The sequence below is a fragment of the Crocodylus siamensis genome, chromosome 4 (genome assembly GCF_052110815.1).
Source record: "Crocodylus siamensis isolate JL-2025a chromosome 4, ASM5211081v1, whole genome shotgun sequence".
NCBI classification, from domain to species: domain Eukaryota; kingdom Metazoa; phylum Chordata; order Crocodylia; family Crocodylidae; genus Crocodylus; species Crocodylus siamensis.
In genome coordinates this window covers 39,087,651-39,107,707 of record NC_143398.1, presented here as the reverse complement: position 1 = coordinate 39,107,707, position 20,057 = coordinate 39,087,651, and the positions used below count along the sequence as shown (strand labels likewise).

The following is a 20,057-nucleotide window of genomic DNA, read 5'->3' as shown; positions in this document are numbered from 1 at the left end:
ACAACTCATTTCCGGTTCATACAAACATATATGTAAACATGTCGCTTCATACGTCCCATGTGCATTATAATTAACTACTTAAGTATGCGGGGCGGGTAGGCTTAATATGCATTAGGCTATCACGCGTGTGTGGATGGAACCCAAGGTTACTCAAGGTTCAACCTGAAGGCAAAAATGGCATTTGCTCTTACCTTAGCCTTAGGAATGTGGGGTCATGAAAGAAAGTGTGATTTAGTGTAACAAAGAGATAGTAAATTTGCAGGACAGAGAGGGAGTGATACCTTAGTACAATGGGCTTTTGGTGGTTTTTCCCATCAATTTCCAACCCCCCCCTTCCCTCTCCCATTAAGGAGACAAGGAGGGGTAGCAGCTGTGTTTTTTTTTTTTTTTTTTTTTTTCCCCTAAATCTGCTATTGATAATGCATTTTTAATAATATTTCTAACAATATCCCCCCTCGAGATGCTTTCTGATCTTTACTTCATTCGGGCATATCAAGATAATTAGGAGGAATTTTTCTGAGGACCATGACCTTTGCAGCAGTCTGTGCTTTTAGAGGGACTGCTGCAACCTGCATTCCTTCCACTGTGGTGGTTATCAATCTAGTGAGACAAGGAATAAGGCAAGGGATAAAAATCAAACCAGTTAGAGCACACAAAAGCACAAACCCTACCTTTTTCCACCAGGGTCCTCCAAATAATTGAAACCACCAGTCCTTATTCCATGTGGTTTCCCACGTTTGTATTGGTACATGGGCTATTTTTCTAATCTCTTTGGCAATCTCTAAGACTGCTTTCCCGTTGTCATCTATTTGGAGGCAACAGTTAGAAAGGTTGAGCTTTCCGCAGACTCCGCCTTCCTCTGCAAGTAAATAGTCTAAGGCCATCCGATTTTGGTATATGGCTGCTCTCATCTGAGAACTTTGTCGGGCCAATAACTCGAGAGCAGTGGCAGTCTGGTTAGTAATTACTTCCAAGACTGCCTGCAACCGGATGATTCTATTCAGCATATATATTGGTGTCCGGTATCCCCAACTCCCATCATTAGCCCATGTAGCTGGTCCATAATACTCAATAATCCTCTGAGGGGGCCACTCATCCTTCTTCCACTTTTGGGAGCTACCCTGTGTCAAACTTACATCAATACTTCTCTTGGCCCTTTTCCAATCATCATACAAAGAGACTCCTAGCTTATTTCCAACCTCAGACGGTAACAAAAAGAAAGCTGGTACAATTACTCCCATATAGCAAGTTCCCATCCACCCCTGTGGTAGTATTGTATAGGCCCGTCGTCCGCAAATCCAATAGTATCCTCTTAAGGCCCTATTTTCTCTATTGGTGGCATTTGGAGGGGCCCAACCATAGGGCATCTCGGGAAACCCCAAGCCTCCTTCTGGACCCAAAGGACCAGCAACTGCGTGGCCTCCTTTCATGGAACATTCCCATAGCCCATCCTGGTTCTTGTCTGTACAATCTGTCCGATCATCACTTTGATTTGTGGCACTCCAATATTTATTAAACCACACAATTGTTCCATTGGGATGCTGCCACACTAGCCGATTATACCCTGGGCTATTAGGATAATAAAGCCGTTCTAATCTTGTAAGGTTCATCCACCTTACTTTTAAAGTCCATATGCAACGGCTGTGTCCCAACCTTTTTCCTGTACCATTATTACTGATGCAATACTCTCCTAACGCCACTTGGGAAAGTTCCCAACTGTGGTTCTCATCCCATTTTTGACTAGTACTTTTAACATCTGCCTTACTACTTACTAGCCATTTCGGGGCCAAAGGAAAAGCCCTCCAAGGCCACTGGCCTCTGGCCTCCCGAAGCCCCCCACAGGCCCAGCAGTTGGTAAGATTAAAAGTACCTGCAATTCTTTCCATCATATCAACATACAAATTTGTCCCTGGGGGAGCAATTTGGGAAAGCGAGGGTGTGAGCCAGCGGTTAAGGCTGCTCAATTCTGCTTCTTTCATTATGCAGATAACAACAAGGCACATTAAGATTCCCACCATATTTTCCCTTTTACTTTCTTGTCTAATTTTCTGAGCTTTGATTAAGCCGTCTCAGGCGCACTTGGAGATCACCAGTAGGTTCACAGCTCCACTTGCTGGCTTCTTGTTCCGAAGACGACTCAGCTTCCGGAGTGAGTTCGTCTTGGGAGTTGTTGTCCTCTGACGCTTGTGGATGTCGTTTCACACGGGTATGGTGTATCCAACGATCATGGCCAGTAATCTTTACAGCGGTGTGGGTTGTTAGAAGTACCTGGAAAGGGCCACTCCACCTCTCAGTCAAAGGCTCCTTTTTCCACCGCTGCACCAAGACCCAGTCTCCCGGGGAGAAGTCATGTACCGGTACATCTAAAGGCAGACGCTGAAAGGAGGCTGCATACCTGTGAAGAGAAAACAAGACAGACTGCAAGGCAATAACATATGTATGAAGTTCACTATTACCTAATTCAAAAGTTACATTCTCTCGCATCCCAGGAGGTAAGACTCGAGGCGGCTTGCCAAACATAATTTCATATGGGGTCAATTTGAGGCCCCGTCGGGGAGTGTTTCGAATACAAGTAAGAGCTAGCGGCAATGCTTGAGGCCACTTAAGGCGTGTTTCAATACAGATTTTGGTGAGCAAAGTCTTTAAAGTTCTATTCATGCGTTCCACTTGTCCTGAACTCTGTGGTCTCCATGGTGTGTGTAGTTTCCAAGTAACCTTGAGAGCTTGTGCGACTTCTTGAACCACTCTTCCCACAAAGTGTTGTCCTTGATCCGACTCGATGGACTCAGGCAGGGAATACCGGGGAATGATCTCCTGTAACAAATACTTCACTACTGCAGCTGCAGTGGCAGTCCTGGTGGGCCAAGCCTCGACCCAACCAGAGAGCTGGTCTACCATGACAAGTAAAAACCCATGATGTCCGGATCGTGGGAGCTCGGCAAAATCAATCTGCCATGCCTGTCCAGGGTACGCTGCCCAGGGTCTACCTCCCATTGGCACAGGGGGTTTCCTTCGAGGGTTTACTTTCTGGCATGTAATGCACCTGGTAGCAATGCACTGAGCTTCTACATATAGCCCTGGGGCTACTGCTTGGCGGATCATTAGATCACCCATGGCCAAACCTCCCATATGGGTTCTTGCATGGAGCTGTTGCAGCACCTCCCGAAGCAATGGCCTGGGTATCATGACTTTCCCTCCTGGTACTATCCACCACCCCTGGGAGTTCTTTTCTGCACAAGCTTTCTGTGCAAATTTATCTTCTTCAGGGGAATACTGTGGGACTAAATCCTGAACGTATGGCCATATGGCATGGGACATAGCCTGCTTGGATACCTCTTCCGCTTCTCCCCCAATAAATGCAGCTTCCTTTGCTGCTGCATCAGCCTTTGCATTTCCAAGCTTATGCTTTTTCTCAGCAGCCTTCCCATGGGCCCGCACATGAATGACTGCTACCTCTTTAGGCTGGTGGAGTGCCTCTAGTAGTTTGATAATCTGGGGGCCATTAGCAATCTTATTCCCAGAGGCAGTAATGAAACCCCTTTCTTTCCACAATAGTCCGTGTGCATGGACTGTAGAAAAAGCATAGCGAGAGTCAGTGTATATATTAACTCACTGGTCTGTCCCCAGCTGTAATGCTCGGGTGAGCGCAGTGAGTTCTGCGGCCTGTGCCGACCATGAGCTCGGCAATGACTCCCTCCATACTACCTTATCCAAGGTTACCACTGCACATCCTGTTCGTCTTTTTCCATCGATGACAGAGCTGGAGCCGTCCACAAAGTATTCAACATCTGGGTCTTCAATTGGGTCCTCAGCAAGATCAGGTCGCACCTGCGTGGTCTGATTCAGGACCTCAAGGCAGTCATGCGTCGGTTGCCCTGGCTCCGGCAGCAAGGTTGCAGGGTTCAAGGCTGTAGTATGTCTGAAAGTAAGTCCTGGATTAGAGAGCAAAAATATCTCATACCGTGATTGTCTGGAGGGGTTAAGAAATTTCCCTCCCTCAGTCCCTAGGATCTGGGGAACTCCATGAGGAGTGAGTATTTCCATATCCGCACCCATGACTATCTTCTGGGCTTCTTCGACAACCACTGCTGTGGCTGCCACAGCCCGAAGACAGGCTGGCCACCCGAGTGCAACTGGATCTAGAACCTTTGAATAATATCCCACGGGTCTCCAGGTCGGGCCCGATGGCTGTGTCAGCACCCCTGATGCAACCCCTCGATTCTCATGAACATACAGTCAATATGGCTTTTTACTGTTTGGGATGGCTAAGGCTGGGGGCTGGGTTAATGCTGCCTTCAGCAGATCAAAAGCATGCTGCATTTCTTTATTCCATTTCCATTTAGTGAGACTCTCCTTAGTCAGGGATTCATACAGTGGTTTAGCCTTCCCACCGTAATCTGGTATCCATAGTCGACAGAACCCAGTTAGCCCTAGGAATGCTCGCAGCTCCTTGGGTGACTTAGGTGGGGTTAGACCTTGAATCGCCTGTATGCGATCTGCACTCAGGGCTCTGACTCCTTTTGAGAGCTTATATCCCAAAAATGTGACTTCAGGCTGACATATTTGGGCTTTTTCTCTAGAGACTTTATATCCTTTTTTTCCCAGAGTGTTTAGGAGTGACCTGGTGGCTTCCTCGCAGAGCTGCAAGTTTGGGCTTGCAACTAGCAGGTCATCCACATACTGGAGGAGAGTCACTGCGGGGTGTGATCCCTTCCATTCCCCCAAGTCCTTCTGAAGGGCAAGTCCGAAAATATGGGGGGCTGCTATAAATCCTTGTGGAAGAACTGTCCACATGAGTTGGGCTTTATGGAAAGTATCTGGATCCTCCCATTCAAAAGCAAACAATTTTTGACTCTCTCGGTGAAGAGGAATAGAGAAGAAAGCATCTTTCAAATCTAGCACTGAAAATATTTCAGCTTCACCCGGTACTTGTGTCAAAATCGTGTGAGGGTTCGGGACTACAGGATGGTCTGAAAGGACCTTCTTATTTACTGCCCGTAAGTCTTGGACCAGTCTGTATGAGACCCCATCTGCCTTTGGCACTCCAAGAATGGGGGTGTTATAGGGTGAAGACCCTTCCACTAGCCATCCGTACCTCTTGTATTTCTCTATTAACGGCTTGAGTCCAGCTCTGGCCGCTCGGCTGAGTGGGTACTGCTTTACCCGAACGGGCCCCTCCCCATCCTTGAGTACGATCCTTACCGGGGAGACGAACTTAGCTCGCGCAGGGGTTCCATCAGCCCATACCGAGGGGTCTACTCCGGTCATGTGATCTTCTGGACTTACTGCAAGGCGTCGGTCCTCCAGGAGAGCCATCTGATAGTTCGAGCTCTGCTTGACAGGTAGCTGGACCACCATCTGATCGTCTCTGAAAAAGATTTCAGCTTGCAATTTTGTGAGTAAGTCCCGCCCAAGGAGTGCAACCGGGCAACTTGGAGAATACACAAAGGAGTGCTCGAGCAAATGGTCTCCCACCTTGGTGAGGAGTGGTTTACAAACAGGGAGTCGAGTTTGCATTCCCTCAATCCCTTCCACAAGTACATGCTGTTCACTAGTTCCTGCACAGGGGGGTTTTTCTGGAATCATTGAAAATGTAGCCCCAGTATCCACCAAGGCTTCAAAGTTTTTGCCACCAACCCTAATGGTTACCATGGGATCTTCTCGGGCTCCAACCCGAAGGGTAGTGGTCTTAGATCCCTGTCCCCTTCATTCTGAATCCTTACCCTTGTCTTCTGCCCGCATGAGGTGACCTCTCGGTTCCCCCTCTCTCTTCTCCTTCAACTTCGGGCATTCTCTCTTCCAGTGTCCTTTCTCCTTGCAATAAGCACAAACATCTGCTCCCACTCTTTCTCCCTTCCTCTTCTGTATCCCAGCCTTTCCAGGGTTCCCTCCAGTTATAGCAGCTGCTAGTGCTGCCATCTGTCGCTGAGCTTTTTTATCCTCCTTGCGCTCCTGCACTTGCTCACGATTCCCATACACCTTATATGCAATTTCCACCAGCTCTGAAATCGGTTTCCCAGCACCTCCCTCAGTTTTCTGTAACTTCTTACGGATATCAGCAGCAGATTGACCAATAAACATAAGATTTACCATACGCTGGTTATCTGGGGCTTCTGGATCCAGATCCGAAAACCTGCGAAACGCCTCATACAGCCTCCCAAGGAAAGCTGAGGGATCCTCCTCTCTTCCCTGTCTCACCTCATACAATTTAGACAGATTGGTAATCTGAGGCACTGCCTTTCCCATTGCTTCCACTATAATTCCCAAATACCGTGCACTCAGCTCTCTGCCCTCTGCAGTATGATTGTCCCATCCCGGCTCTTCTACCGGGTAGGTATCACGCAGAGTACGACCAGCAGCACCCTCTGACTCAACTCTGGCTGCCGCAATACGCTCTGCTGTACCTAACACTAATCTCCTCTCCTCCGGGGTTAGGAGGGTCTGGAGCATCATCTGGACATCAGCCCAAGTGGGTCGATGAGTCTGCCCAATAGATCGAAACAAATCCCTCATCTTTTCAGGGTCTTCACGAAAAGAGGGGCTCTGATTTTTCCAGTTAAATAAATCTGAAGTGCTAAATGGGGTGTAGACAAAAGTTGCAGTGCCTCCTTCCCCAATAACCTCTCGCATCGGACAGTTCAACACCGGCTGTGACTCTACAGGCTTGCGCAAATAATAACCCTTATTTCCTGATTCAGATGAGGCACTTGGCTGAGGCTCACGCTCTAACTCATTAGGTATGCATTGGTACGTCGGTGGTGGTCTCTCTGAGGGAGGGGGCGGTGGTGCAGAAGGACTGGATGCCGAGGAGGCGTCTGACTCATCTTCGCTACCCGACAGGGCAACCGGAGCACGGGTCCGGTACTCAGCCAATTCAGAATTCCCCCCCTCATTAGACTCAGGAAGTACAGGCGGCCCCCCCCCGAGCCTTTTTCTTAACAAGCATCACATGAGACTTCGCTAAGTAACTCTTAATCCAAGGTGGCTGATTTTGAACCACCCACAACCAACAATCAATATAAGGAAACTGATTCCAATACCCATTTTGCATAACAATTTCATGGATAGCTATCACTTCTTTTAGCACAAAGGATCCTTTCGGGGTCCAGTGGACCCCAAATGTTGGCCACTCGAGTTGACAAAACTTAGTTAAATCACCTTTTTTCATTTTTATTCCATAATCGGCCGGCCTTGCAAATTTATTAAAATGACGTAATAAGACTTTTAGAGGGGTATCAATATTGTTTTCTACACTAGAGCTACTCGTACCCATTTGCCCACAAAAATGCGCCCAATGCACACCAAATACCAAAAAGATCTCAACAACAGATGATTTACAATGAGAGCTAAGCCTAGAATTTCTCAGCAAACTTACACATCCTTTGTTTTAGATCCGTACACCAGATTGGGCAAAGGGAATTCGTATACTCACTCAGATACCCCAGAGATCTCGATCCAAATTCCAAAGTGTGCCTGCCTCTCCAGAAACTCAGAATTTACATAGGATACTTCCTTTAACTTCCCGGATATTTGGACTTAAACCTCAAATACCAGGGTGAGTCCAAAGTCGGCTCAGTGTGCACAAATCCCTGGTACCGGAGGTGCTCCGTCACTGAATTCCGGGGTAGTCCTCGAGAAGCCCCACGTTGGGCGCCAATTTTGATATAAAAATCGTGGTTCGTTTCTCGGGAGGTGGAAAAAGACCTTCACAGACACACTCTATTAGCAACACAAAAGGTATATATTTGCAAATAGGGTCAGAGAGAGAGACAAAAGATCAATCACTCTGCCCCCGAGCACAATTATTAGCAGGCTTTTATCCCCCCTCTCCTGACCACGTGTGTAGAAGGAGGAATTTTTACAACTCATTTCCGGTTCATACAAACATATATGTAAACATGTCGCTTCATACGTCCCATGTGCATTATAATTAACTACTTAAGTATGCGGGGCGGGTAGGCTTAATATGCATTAGGCTATCACGCGTGCGTGGATGGAACCCAAGGTTACTCAAGGTTCAACCTGAAGGCAAAAATGGCATTTGCTCTTATCTTAGCCTTAGGAATGTGGGGTCATGAAAGAAAGTGTGATTTAGTGTAACAAAGAGATAGTAAATTTGCAGGACAGAGAGGGAGTGATACCTTAGTACAATGGGCTTTTGGTGGTTTTTCCCATCAATTTCCAACCCCCCCCTTCCCTCTCCCATTAAGGAGACAAGGAGGGGTAGCAGCTGTGGTTTTTTTTTTTTTTTTTTTCCCCTAAATCTGCTATTGATAATGCATTTTTAATAATATTTCTAACAGTATGATCAAGGCTAATGAATTTTTAATGATACTGCATTTGTCCCTAAATCAGATACGGGGGGCCTTAATCAGTTAATTATTTTTTTTACTCACTTGTGCCCATTTTCTAACAGCAAATTGAAATTGTTGTGGGGTGAGAAGAGTACAGAGCAGCAAGTGACTGTGAATTTTAATAGTTCTTTTGCACATGCTTGTCCATCACCAATCTCTCTTCAGACTGATTTGGACATCCCAGGCACCAGTACAAATCTCTTGATTTATGGATGTCAAAAGCTGTTTTCAAAAACAATCATCAAGTTACCATCTTCCATGAGCAACAGGATATCCAACATGTCTAGCAAAGAAAAAAACAAACCCCATACCAGAGCTTTGCTTTGCTCAGCGCTCTTGAGACAGATGCTGTAGCAAACCTATAAAGGACAGAAAATGATGTTAAGTAAGTGAAATTTTCCATTGATTACCTCACTCCATTTCCTCTTTTTGGCAGAAACAGATGGGTCTTGATTTGTCTCCTGATTTCGGCGACACAAGAATAAGCACTGTTAGAACTGGGGCTAATGAGGTGAAAAAGTACAACAAAACCCACTCAAATGCTGTAAATATGGACAATGAAATGCAGCAATACAACATGCAGAGCCACAACAAATGATACCTGATTTTATTGATTTGTTTTCATCATATAATGGAAGCTCAGCCATTTACAATACCCATATTGAATCTTGGAACTCTTCCTAGGAATAAAATGGGAAAATGTAGCTTCTGTGTTGCTAGTCAATACTATATTTTCTGACTTAACTGAAGGTGTCATTGGTGAATGTCGATTGATCCAACTCTGGCGAAGTGATAAATGCTTCTCCAACTTTAGCTTGCAGTATTATACTTTAAAGTGCTTTGGCTGTATATTCAAAAGCTATAGAGTAAATGCATGTCAATACTGAAATATAGATATATAATCCTTTGAAACAAATTGTAGATCACCTCAATTACATGCTATCCAAGATTGCCAATTAGAAAGTGATGTTTGTTATTTCCTACTTAATATTATAAAAGTTGTACTCAATTTTTCAACTTAGTACAGAATACTGTGTAGCATATTACCAACAAATTTACTAATACTAAATAAATCCAGTTTTATTCAGATGCTGATATGCTGCAGGAGGGGAAAATTACTAGCATCACAATAAAACTCATACATTACTGAAATTTTATTACTATAATAAAATGTCTTTTAAAACATCATGTATGCTTAACATGATAGTTTGTCAACACAACAAATCAATTAACCAGTTAATCAATGAGATAGCAGTAAGACTGAGTGCAGGGGGAAATAGAGTAAAAATGAATGGTTGGTTATCACATGGCAGCAGAGAACTTGCACTGGAATGAAGCCAAGCATTTCTAGTGCAAGACTTAATAATAGTTGACAGTGTTGGTGGAGGGTTTTTTTTCCCCTGATTAGTGTCTTGTCATATTTTTAAAGAAGACAGGGTGAGGGTATTAGTTGTCCTAAATATGAACATCTTATTCAGCCCCAATTATATTTTTAACCAAGTTTTGGGGGTTGGTATGTGTGGCGGTGGAAGCCGTTCCCGAGGCCTGGAAGTGCCGGGGACAAACCCTGACACTCTGGGACATAGACCAGGGGACCCTGTCCCCAAAAACTTACCTGAGAGGCAGGCTGGGTTGGCAGGCGGTGTGAGCTGGTGCTGCACTGGCTTTTCAAGCAGCTCTTGAGTTCAGCAGCAGCCAACTGATGACATCAGCTGCAGCCGCTGCCACCGCAGGGGATTTAAAAATGCCGGCAGAAGCCAGCAAGGGGAGAGAGGCAGGAGGCAAGAAGGTGAGCAGTAATTGCAAATGACCCTGCCCTGCAGAAAATAGGCGAGGGCAGTGTCTGGGAGCCAGACAAGGCTCATCGACCCCAGGCTCCACAAGAGCAAGCGTAGGGTTAGCCACCAACCCCAGTGCATGGGCAGGGTTTATTCAACCCTGAGCTTGCAGAGAGCACTGTAAGTATAAGCCCTGCACTAGGGCCAAGCAAGGTGAAGGACCTGGAGCAAAGAGCAGGCTACAACCATAAGCCTGCACTGTGAACAGAGTCTGGGGGTCCCTCAGCTGGAGAAGCTAAGTCAGGACCACAGGCTGACACAGCGGCATGACAACTCCGACAGTTGGTGAGTAGACAGGGAACCCCAGGACCAATGGCAACAAGGCAGTGAGTACCCCCATCTCCGGGCCTGGGCTTGAAATACACTGAACACTTACACTTTTCAGTTAAAATTCCATCAAGTTGTGGCAGGAGAGTTGGTGGGGCCTGTCCCAGGGAGCAGAGAGATGCTCATGGTACCTACCAAGGTCATCACAGTATGTCACTATTTTTTTAAAACAATAAAGTTAAATATGGATCCTGGAAAAATTGAACTAACAAAAAACAAACAAACCTTGAGCTGAGTGCAAGAAGTTGTTTCTAATCTAAAAGCCACATACATGGGCCATGAGTGAGCCCTGTATTACCAGAGGTGAGATGGATCCCATGGAATTTGCAGGTTTCTTAATTTAAAGGCCCATACTTTACCAGCCATATGCACATGCCTTTATAAGAGCAGTCTAACACCTCAGAGAAATCCTATCTAGGACCTTTGGGCTGCCTGGCATCTTGAGTAGTCTTTTACACCTTGGGTAAAATGAGTAGGAAATGCCAACATTTTCAAATATTAAATGGTAGCATTTTACCCACACTTTGAAAATAACTATACAAGGTACCAAGAGAGTGGGAAAATGCCTCATATGAATCCACTTGATGTGCCCAAGAGATCGGCAGACAACCATAGGAGCAAGCCCAGGAAGTGACAAACACATAATCAGCAGGTCAGAATATACATCCAAACTTACTCTGACCAAGCCCAAGGATGGGAGATGAGACTCTCTTAAATGCACAAAGAAGCCCAGGGCTTTTGATGGCAGGCTTATCTGCCTGTATATGAATGCCAGGAGCATGGGGAACAAACAGAAGGAACTGACCCTTCTGCTAAGCAATAACAAGTATGATCTCATAGGAATAACGGAGACCTGGTGGGACTCCACCTATGACTAGACCACAAGTATAGATGGCTATACCTTGTATAGGAGGGACTGTGTTGGGAGGAGTGGTAGGGGTGCACCTCTCTCTGTCAAGGAGCAGTACACTTCCCACTAGCTGACACAGGCACCCTAGGAGGGCAATTTGAAACCCTCTGGGTTAGAATGCAAGGAGAACATGGTGAAGGGGATAATACTATGGGAGTTTATTACAGACATTCTAGCCAGGAAGAAGAGCTCAACCACTAATTCTCTAGGGAACTAACAGAAGCCGCATGGTTGTCATGGGTGACTTCAACCACCCTGACATCTCATGGGAAAAGCATCCAGTTAAATCTGATCAGTCACACAGCTTCCTCACCTGCACTGATGAGCTCTAACTCAAGAAGTCCACAGGCCAATAAGGGGTGAGGCACCACTAGATCTGGTTCTGGCCAAAGGGACTGATTTAGTGAGTGTCCTAAGGATTGAAGGGAAGCTTGGTGATAGTGATCACTAGGCCTGTATGAGTAGGCAGCTATTCAATCCGGCTTTGGATCTGGCTGCTTTGGATGCCAGCGATCCAATCTGGCGCTCCAGACCGGGTTCCCGCTTTGATCCAGCTGAAGCCAGATCAAAGCTCAGAGATTCAGTCATCGGGTATAATGGGGAATCAATCAAGTATCTATAATTTGGTTGTTTTTTTTGCATAAAACATGTAGGGGTGGTAGCCTCTGCTGAGAGAATGAAGCCTGCCAAGCTTCAAGATCAGCGTAGGGGTTTGGGGGTAACTGCACCCCAAATTCTTGAAAGCAAAACTCATGTCACATGTATGTGTTAAGCCACAGTGGGGTCAAAACTGCAGAGATGGTATTCCCTGAAACTTGGCAGACTTCATGCTCTGAGCAGAGGCTACCACCCGTGCAAATTTCATCCAAATCAGATGAAAAACAAAGTTATAGATATTTCATTGATTCCACATTATATCCTATGGCTGGATCTCTGAAGTGGCTCCAAACCACTTTGGAAAGCCTAACGAAGCCAGTGCTTCGATCTGGGCATGCCGCTTTGGACACCAAAGCATCCAAAACTTCTCTGGATCTGAAGCACGGTCCAAAGCCTAGCACAGCCCTAGTGATCACAAGTTGATCACTCTCTATCCACTGCAAAACTGGCAAATCAGTCAGCAATACTAACTTTCATAAGCTCAGGAGGGTGGTTGCCGAGGCCCTGAAGGATCATGATCTGGCAGGGAAGAGAGTCCAAGCTATGTGGCTGCTTCTTGAGGACATGATTCTAAAAGCACAAGGAAAGTCCATTCTGGCCCATAGGAAAGGTAGTAAAAGGGCTCGGAGACCCCCTTGGCTCAATAGGGAACTCATGGACCTCTTGAATCTTTAAAGAGATATATAGGTTGGAAGATGGGACATAGCTGGGACATATGCATCACTGGCCTGCACCTGTAGGGAGTGGGCCAGAAAAGCCAAGGCCGAAACCAAGCTCAAACTGGGTTTAGGAATCAAGGACAATAAAAAGTCCTTCTTCAGGCACATGGGAAGAAATACAAATAAGGACCCCTGCTGAACCAAATAGGATAGCTGACATCCGACATCCAGAAAAAAGCTAATCTCCTTAATGACTACTTCGCATTGGATTTTCAGCAGCCCAAGGGGATCACCCTGCCTGACAGACACAGGATTACAAGGGTACAGGTGACCACACACCTACATTTGGCAAAGGCCTTGTCAGGGAACATCTTGAGAGGCTGGACATTCATAAATCACTGGGCCCTGATTAAATGCACCCTAGAGTGCTAAAACAGTTTGCTGACATCATAGCGTGACCAATGGTGTGGATATTTCAGAACTTTTGGTGCTCAGGAGAGGTTCCTGAAGATTGAAAGAGGGTCAATGTGGTGCCTATCTTCAAGAAAGGAAGGAAGGAAGGAAGAGCCAGGGAACTACAGGCCAATTAGTTTGACCTCAATCCCTGGAAAGATCATGGAAAAAAATATTAAAGAATCCATCAACAATAGGTTAACAGAAGGCATCATCCTGAGAGACAGCCAGCATGGCTTTGTTACAGGTAGGTCATGCCTGACCAACCTCGTGGCCTTCTATGACCAAGTGAAACATCACCTGGACAGGGGAGGAGAGGCTGATGTCATTTACTTTGTGAGCCTGTCCAAGTCAGCCTGAATCCTCAGCCTATACTCTAGTGACTGCGCTTCCCCATAATTTGGTGTCATCTGCAAACTTAGCCAGTCTGCTTCTGACACCCGAATCCGGGACACCCGAATTTGGGTCTTTAAGAGGAGGCTAGATGTACACCTTGCTGGGGTCATTTGACCCCAGTACTCTTTCCTGCCATGGAAGGGGATCAGACTTGATGATCTGCTCAGGTCCCTTCCGACCCTAGAAACTATGAAACTTGGATTTCAAAAAAGCCTTTGCTTTGGTCTCCCACGGTGTCCTCATGGCAAAATTGGGGAACTGCGGCCTTGACAACTTTACAGTCCGATGGCTGGGGACCTGGCTCCATGCTCAGACCCAGAGAGTGATTGCCAATGGAACCAAATCAACATGGCTCATGGTGACCAGTGGTATCCCGGATTCGGGTGTCAGAAGCAGACTGGCTAAGTTTGCAGATGACACCAAATTATGGGGAAGTGCAGTCACTAGAGTATAGGCTGAGGATTCAGGCCGACTTGGACAGGCTCACAAAGTGGGTGGGGATCAATCAAAACCTGATGACTTTCAACATAAATGCAAGGTGCTCCACCTCAAGAGAAAGAACCCACATCATAGTACTGCATCCGGTTCTGGGCTCCACACTTTAGGAAGGATGTGGAGAAGCTTGAGGGAGTCCAGAGGAGAGCCACGCGCATGATCAGAGATCAAGAGAGCAGGCCTTACGAGGACAGGCTGGGAGGCATGGGACTCTTCAGCTTGGAAAAGCATAGGAAGGACTTGGTGGCAGCCTACAATTATATCAGGAGTGTGCATCAGGATCTGGGAGGTCTGTTCTCCAAGGCACCCCAAGGGAAGACAAGGTCCAATGGTCACAAACGGCTGGAAAACTGTTTTAGACTGGACATAAGGAAAAACTTCTTTACTATCGAGTCTCTGGAGTCTGGAATAGACTCCCCTCAGAAGTGGTGCAAGCATCTACTCTTGACATGTTCAAGAAGCGTTTGGATGATTATCTTGCTCATCTGACCCTAGTCCTGCCCCTTGGGCATGGGGCTGGACCCCATGATCTCACGAGGCCCTTTCCAGCCCCAATGTCTATGAAATTTCTAGCTCCATACAAAGAACTGAAGAATGGCAGACTACAGTCTGCAGACTACTTTACCTTAGGATAGTTGGTCTTAGTTTTTTTCTTGGCATGGTGAAGGGTGGCAATCAGAAGTCTGTCAGCCACAAAACAGAGAAACAAATCTACCCAAATTGCCCTGCCATATGAGTTCAGTACAAAAGGTATGAGTCTAAATATGTGTGTGGTGACATTTCACAAATCTAATAATAATACCTCATATTTATCTAGCATTCTTCATCCAGAAGTAGATCCCAAGGTGATTTATGGACTATGAAAATATAAATACATGTGTATGGATCACTTCACTCACCACTGAAATACAGCCACATCCAGGTGGAAATGGACTGTAGTGCCCCATCAGCATCAGGGAAATTAGACTTCTGTCTTGCAACAGGGGAAGTGAAAAAAAAACAGTTTATAAAATTAACACAGGATGACAAACACTCATATGAATGTTTTGATGTCTCATCCGAAAAATTGAACTCCTCATATTTCTATCTCTGTTGGTTTTCTCTTTAGACTCATTTCTGCAGTGGGGTTGCCATCGAGTCAGAATTGCTACCCCAGCAGGGTATCCAAAGTTTTGGTAAATGCAACAGAAAACTAATCATATTAATTCCACTGTTGTTGCAATGGGAGACAAGGCAAAAAGAAAAAGGCCAAACTCCTAAACTGAAAAACAAAATCAGGCTCCAAAAAATGTTAAGATCATCTTTCAAATCATGAGATTTCTTTAAATAACAAATGTAGAGTTTATTTGTGGCTTTTTGTAACCCTTAGGATTTACATTTTTCATGCTCAGCTCCCAAACTGTGGGGGCTAGAAATCTATTTTTGTAATAACAAAAGCTGCAATTCTGGTATAATCGTATGCCTCCAGGGTTGAGGGGTTTAAAAAAGGCAGTCGATATTGATAAGCTTTAGATAAAATTCCAGGACTTGACAGCCCTGAGAAAGGAAGCAGGAGACAGGCAGGCAGAAACATTGTACAGGAGTGTGAGAGACAACAATAGGGAGGTAAGAAGACACAAAGACATGCATAACAACGACTGAGAGATAGCAAAGTGAGGAGGGAAAGTGGGATCGGGAGGAGAAAAAACAGGAAATTCAAATCCCGATTAGAAGTCCTATTCACATGCAATCAAATTATCTCCGTCCCTACGCAAGACGGTGTCAGTGTAATGCCTCGCGCATCAATCAGCCCGCTGTTTGTGCATGCTTAAGCGTGCAGTGTCAGTTCAGATCCCTTTATCCTCGGAAACTGCCAATCATCCTCTCATCGGCTTGTTTCTCTTTGAGGGAGTGTGCTCGGAATACCATTTTCCCGAGGGGGCGGAAGGGGGCCGCAGCTCTGAAGCAACAAGTAGCGACCTTTGATGTCTGGCTCTTCTGCCAGCCCCCGCCCCCTCAGCCGAGCCGAGCCGAGCCGAGGCGCGGCGCTCCAGAGGAGGGAAGGGGTGTTTACTTGCAGGCAAGACTCGGCTTTTATATAGTCCTGCTCGCTTTCAAGGGACTTCACTAAGTGTCTAGTTCATTCATTCCCCCACTAGCGCTGATCCCGGCGTGACTGATGAAGAAATCAGACACGCGCCTTTTAAATGACTTGCCCCGAGCCCCGCTGGTTTCGGGAGGCGGCAGCCGCGCCGGTCCCGAAGACGGGGCGGAATTCCCTGCCAGAGCGCGGCGAGCCCGTCTCGCGGGAAGCAGAGGCCCTGGCTCATCTCCTCGCTCCGGTCCTGGAAACCCCCTCCGTGATCCGAGCAGGGAGGAGCCCCCTGCCGAGGTCGGCCCCTTCCGCCCAGCAGCCACGAGCGGGGCAGACCCGGCCGCGGCTCCAGCCTCCCTCGCCGGCGCTGGGCGCGGGCCGGCCCCAGGGCGCTCGCTTCCATTCGTGGCGGCCGCAGCCCGTCCCCTCCGCTCTGCCGGGCGGCCCATGGTGCCGCGCGGCGGCGGACTCGCCCTTCCTCACCTCCCCCCTCCCGCCGGCGGCGGCGCACGGAGGTTGCGAGGACACACGGAGCCGCCAGGTCCGGCCCGGGCAGGGGCGGGAGACGCCCTAGGCGCGGCTTCGCAAGGGCAGGAGCGACCGCCTGGCCCCGGGAGTGGGAACCGCGCCGCCGCCTGCCGCCCCGCGGCCCCGGCCGGGGCGGGGGAGAAACGCCCCCTGGTCCCCGCAGCACCTCCGGGCTGGCGCCACCCCAGGCCGCGGGCGCCGCCCCGGGAGCGCCGGGCTCGGGCGGGGCGCGGCGCGGGAGGGGCGGAGCGCGCGGTGATGCTCTCCCGCCCCGCCCCTCAGCGCGCCCGCTTTCCCCGAGGAGCCCGCGTGAGCCGAGGCCGAGCCGGGCAGGGGGTGGGGAGAGGAGGAGGAGAAGGGAGGGAGCGAGGGAGGGACGAGCCGGAGTCTCCCGCTCCCACTCCCACTCCCTCCCTGAGCTGGTTTTTTCAGCTTCCTGTCTCGCATTGTGCTGGCGGCGGATATGTGCAGCGCCTACAGGTGTGTCTCCTCCTCGCGGCGCCTCCGCGGGGCTCCCCGCTGCCCGCCCCGCACCTGAGCGGTCCTCGGCGGCGGCGGAGGCTTCTCCCCTCCCCTCGCTTCCCTTCCCGTCCGCGCCCGCTGCAGCCGCCCGCGCTCCCACCCGACCCGACCCGACCGCTCCGCCGGCGGCGCCGCCCGCACCATGGGCAGGCGGGGGCGCGGGGCGCGGCGGGGCTGAGCGCGGAGCTGGCTTAGCTCGCGCGGCTCCAACTTGGGTAAGTTTGTGCTTCTCCCCCCGCCGCCCCCAGCGGATTATCCCCGTTGCCTTCAACAGGTGGAGCTCCGGCTGCGGGCCCCGGGGCAGGGGGTCCCCGTCCCCCTCCCCGGCTCCGTTTCCCCGGGGGCCGGAGCGGGCTCGATTCCGGGCGGCGCTGGGAAAGCCTGAAGCTTTCCCTCCGGGGGCAGCCGGCACGGAGGAGCTGTGGCCGGGGAGGTGCGCCGTGGCCGGCCCGGGCTGATGGAAACCTGTCCCCTTCACCCTTGGCGGGGGGAGCTCTGGGCTGAGCGCGGCTCTTCTGGGAAAGGGAGCTGGAAAGTTTGTGTGCAGCTCTGCTCTGCCTGTAGCTCCTGTGGGTTACTCGTGTTCACTGGAGGCTGCGTGTGGGTTGTGACTCACAGAAGTATTTGCTCTGGAAGCGCCCACCCCCTGGGCCTGGCCGGGCATGGCAGTGACTGTGCCCTTTTCCCCGTACTAGCCTGCTGGCAGCAGGGTGGGCTTCCAGGGCAGCCAGTGACAGAAAGGATCATTCAAGTACTTTCTGGGTTAATGGTTGGGAGCAAATATCCCTTAACTCCCCCACAGGAGCTGGAGTTTATTTCAGCTTTGAAATCTGGTGGCAATTACTGCTCCTCCCTTGTGAACTGCCCGGCCCTGTTTCTCAGCGTGAATAAGAGTCTTGTTTTGCCCGGTTGCTTTGTCTTATTTTGTTTTGCTTTTGAAACTCAAAATGTTGCCTTTCAGGGGATGGTTCCCCTTTCTACTTGGTTTGTTAATCTGTTCCCAATTGCCTCCATCATCTAACAGGTAACGCGTTCCTGAGACACGTTACCTATTTATCTTAGTGCGTCAGGTTTAAAGCAAGGTAGAGAATGTGGTGACGGTGGGCACTCCTAACATGGTAAAGTAGGTTACTAGCCAGTGCTGCTTCCTTGTGGGTGCTGTTACAATTCCTTTGAGGAAATCAGCCCTTCCAGGATGATCTCTGCCCCGGCTCACTGATGGGTCTTGAGGTGACTAAGGAGTCCAATCGTCGAGCCACAGACCTGTCCACAGAAGTTGCAGGTCTTTCCACAGGGGAGGGTAGGTAATAGGCCAGGAATTCTCTCCTTTTCCTTCCTCCACTCTCACTTCTCTGCTTTAAGGGTGAGACACTTTACCTCAGAGCAGGCAGCCACTTGGTTGAAGTTGTGGTGCCATGGAGTCTGTCAGCAGCCAGCTCCTCCCAAGCAGCTTCAAAATACAGGGGGGCTGAGCCCCTCATAAGAGATGAGCCCCCATAAGAGACAAGAGCCCCTGGCCTGCCCCACGCCTTTCTAAGCAAGGCTTTTTCTGACTGCCACCCCTGTTTCCCCCCCCCCCCCCCCCCCAAGAGTCAGAGTGTAATTCAAACGCTGCTCCCAAGTCTTGATGGAATGCTAATGTTGTCAAAGCCAGAGTTTGAGGAAATGCTAAGGTTGTCAAAGCCAAAGTTGTCCTGAGGGGTCTCTTCCTTTCCCTTCCAGGATGGAAATCTCTCATCAGTTCTCTGGGATGAGAGCTGTGCACCAGGGTCTGGCTAAGGTAGCTTGGGTAACTCATTACCAATGTACTTGAGGTGCCGAGTGTGATTATGTATGTGAGAGGCAAGGATTTGAGCGTGATTACATATGCACGTGGAGCCATTCCTTTGCTTTGTGTGCCTTTGGGATTGTGAGCGAGCCAGATTCTTGTAAATATCCAGAGTGCCCGCCTGCGAGAATGGAACCGAGACAGCAGAGAGCATGGCTGCAACCACAAGCCCAAACTAAGCTGACAGAGGAAATCTAGTCCTTTGCTGGCTTGCCTTGAACTCTTCCCTTTTTGGTGTTGAGGGCTCTGAAAGGCTGTGTGGCATCTTAATTTGATTTGGTATGAAGTACTGATCAGTGTGGTGTTTTTTTAGAAAAGCAGATGGAAAGCGTATTAAACTGAAGGGAGAGCATTGCTTGCTAAGTTTTGATGGGTAGTTCTAAAAGCTGGAGCTTTCTACATAGCTATCTTGTGTGATGCCAGTCAGTCTGTAAGTAAGAGCTGCTTCAGGTTCACATACTGTCACTGGTGTTTTAGTAAAAAAGAATTCATGCAAATCTTTAGGTACTTCTGATAACGTATTCAGAACAAACAGATATGTCCTCCCGGTACGACCTGAAGAAAGCTACATAACTGTACTAAGGACTCAAGCACCATAATGTAGACTTGTTCCAACGAGTTTTCCTAATAAATAGTGGTTCATGGTAGTAGGCAGTATCTGCATGTTGCTGCAGTGTATGCTGTAGGTTTTTTCTACAGTGGAGAGTGTAAATGCTACTACTTGCTTGCTATTTTGGATCAATTTATGTATTTCAAGAAGTTAGGAAACAGAAATGAATAGCTAGCTCTTTGTTTTAAGAATTTAAATTAATAAAAGCATACTGGGAGTTAGCAGGTAAGCAACGCTTCTGATTTTCTAGAAAGCCAAAGCAAGGACTAGCTCAGAAAGATGTTAAATAAGGAAGTGGTTTGGCTTTAGTGGATCTTACCTTTGACATCAGAATGTGTGGTAAATTGTCTGTAAAAATGATTGCTTCTTCAGGAAGCTTATGCACATTCAGTTGAATTACTGTTAT

General features: G+C 48.3%; 2 protein-coding genes across 6 annotated transcripts in view; one reads left to right on the top strand and one right to left on the bottom strand.

The window, feature by feature from the left end:
• Nucleotides 1-1,767: 1,767 nt before the first annotated feature.
• Nucleotides 1,768-19,195, bottom strand: LOC149865650 (uncharacterized). Its single transcript, XM_090041562.1, has 5 exons — nucleotides 19,023-19,195; nucleotides 17,226-17,728; nucleotides 16,647-16,968; nucleotides 8,666-8,713; nucleotides 1,768-2,395 (listed from the first exon to the last, which is right to left on the bottom strand). Exons 1-5 carry the CDS (start codon nucleotides 19,193-19,195, stop codon nucleotides 2,041-2,043), a joined length of 1,401 nt encoding a protein of 466 aa, XP_089897688.1. The 3' UTR covers nucleotides 1,768-2,040.
• Nucleotides 17,027-20,057, top strand: part of PLXNB2 (plexin B2) — a 350,959-nt gene continuing 347,928 nt past the window's right edge. For 2 of the 5 annotated variants that reach the window (XM_090042148.1, XM_090042149.1), the window contains exon 1: nucleotides 17,063-17,428. The gene's annotated coding sequence lies outside the window, so the exon portion shown is untranslated. Of the gene's footprint in view, nucleotides 17,429-20,057 lie in introns of all 5 variants that reach the window. The other 3 variants (XM_090042145.1, XM_090042146.1, XM_090042147.1) reach the window with 2 other exon arrangements.

Bases quoted from the DNA above. Each gene is read 5' to 3' on its own strand.
- LOC149865650 (XM_090041562.1), bottom strand. From the start codon at position 19,195: ATGCTCTCTGCTGTCTCGGTTCCATTCTCGCAGGCGGGCACTCTGGAT. The intron at 16,969-17,225 runs GTGCGGGGCGGG...GGGCGCGCTGAG, and splicing joins CGCCGCCGAGGACCGCTCAG to GGGCGGGGCGGGAGAGCATC. The intron at 8,714-16,646 runs GTGAGGAAGGGC...TGTCCTTTATAG, and splicing joins CCGCCGGCGGGAGGGGGGAG to GTTTGCTACAGCATCTGTCT.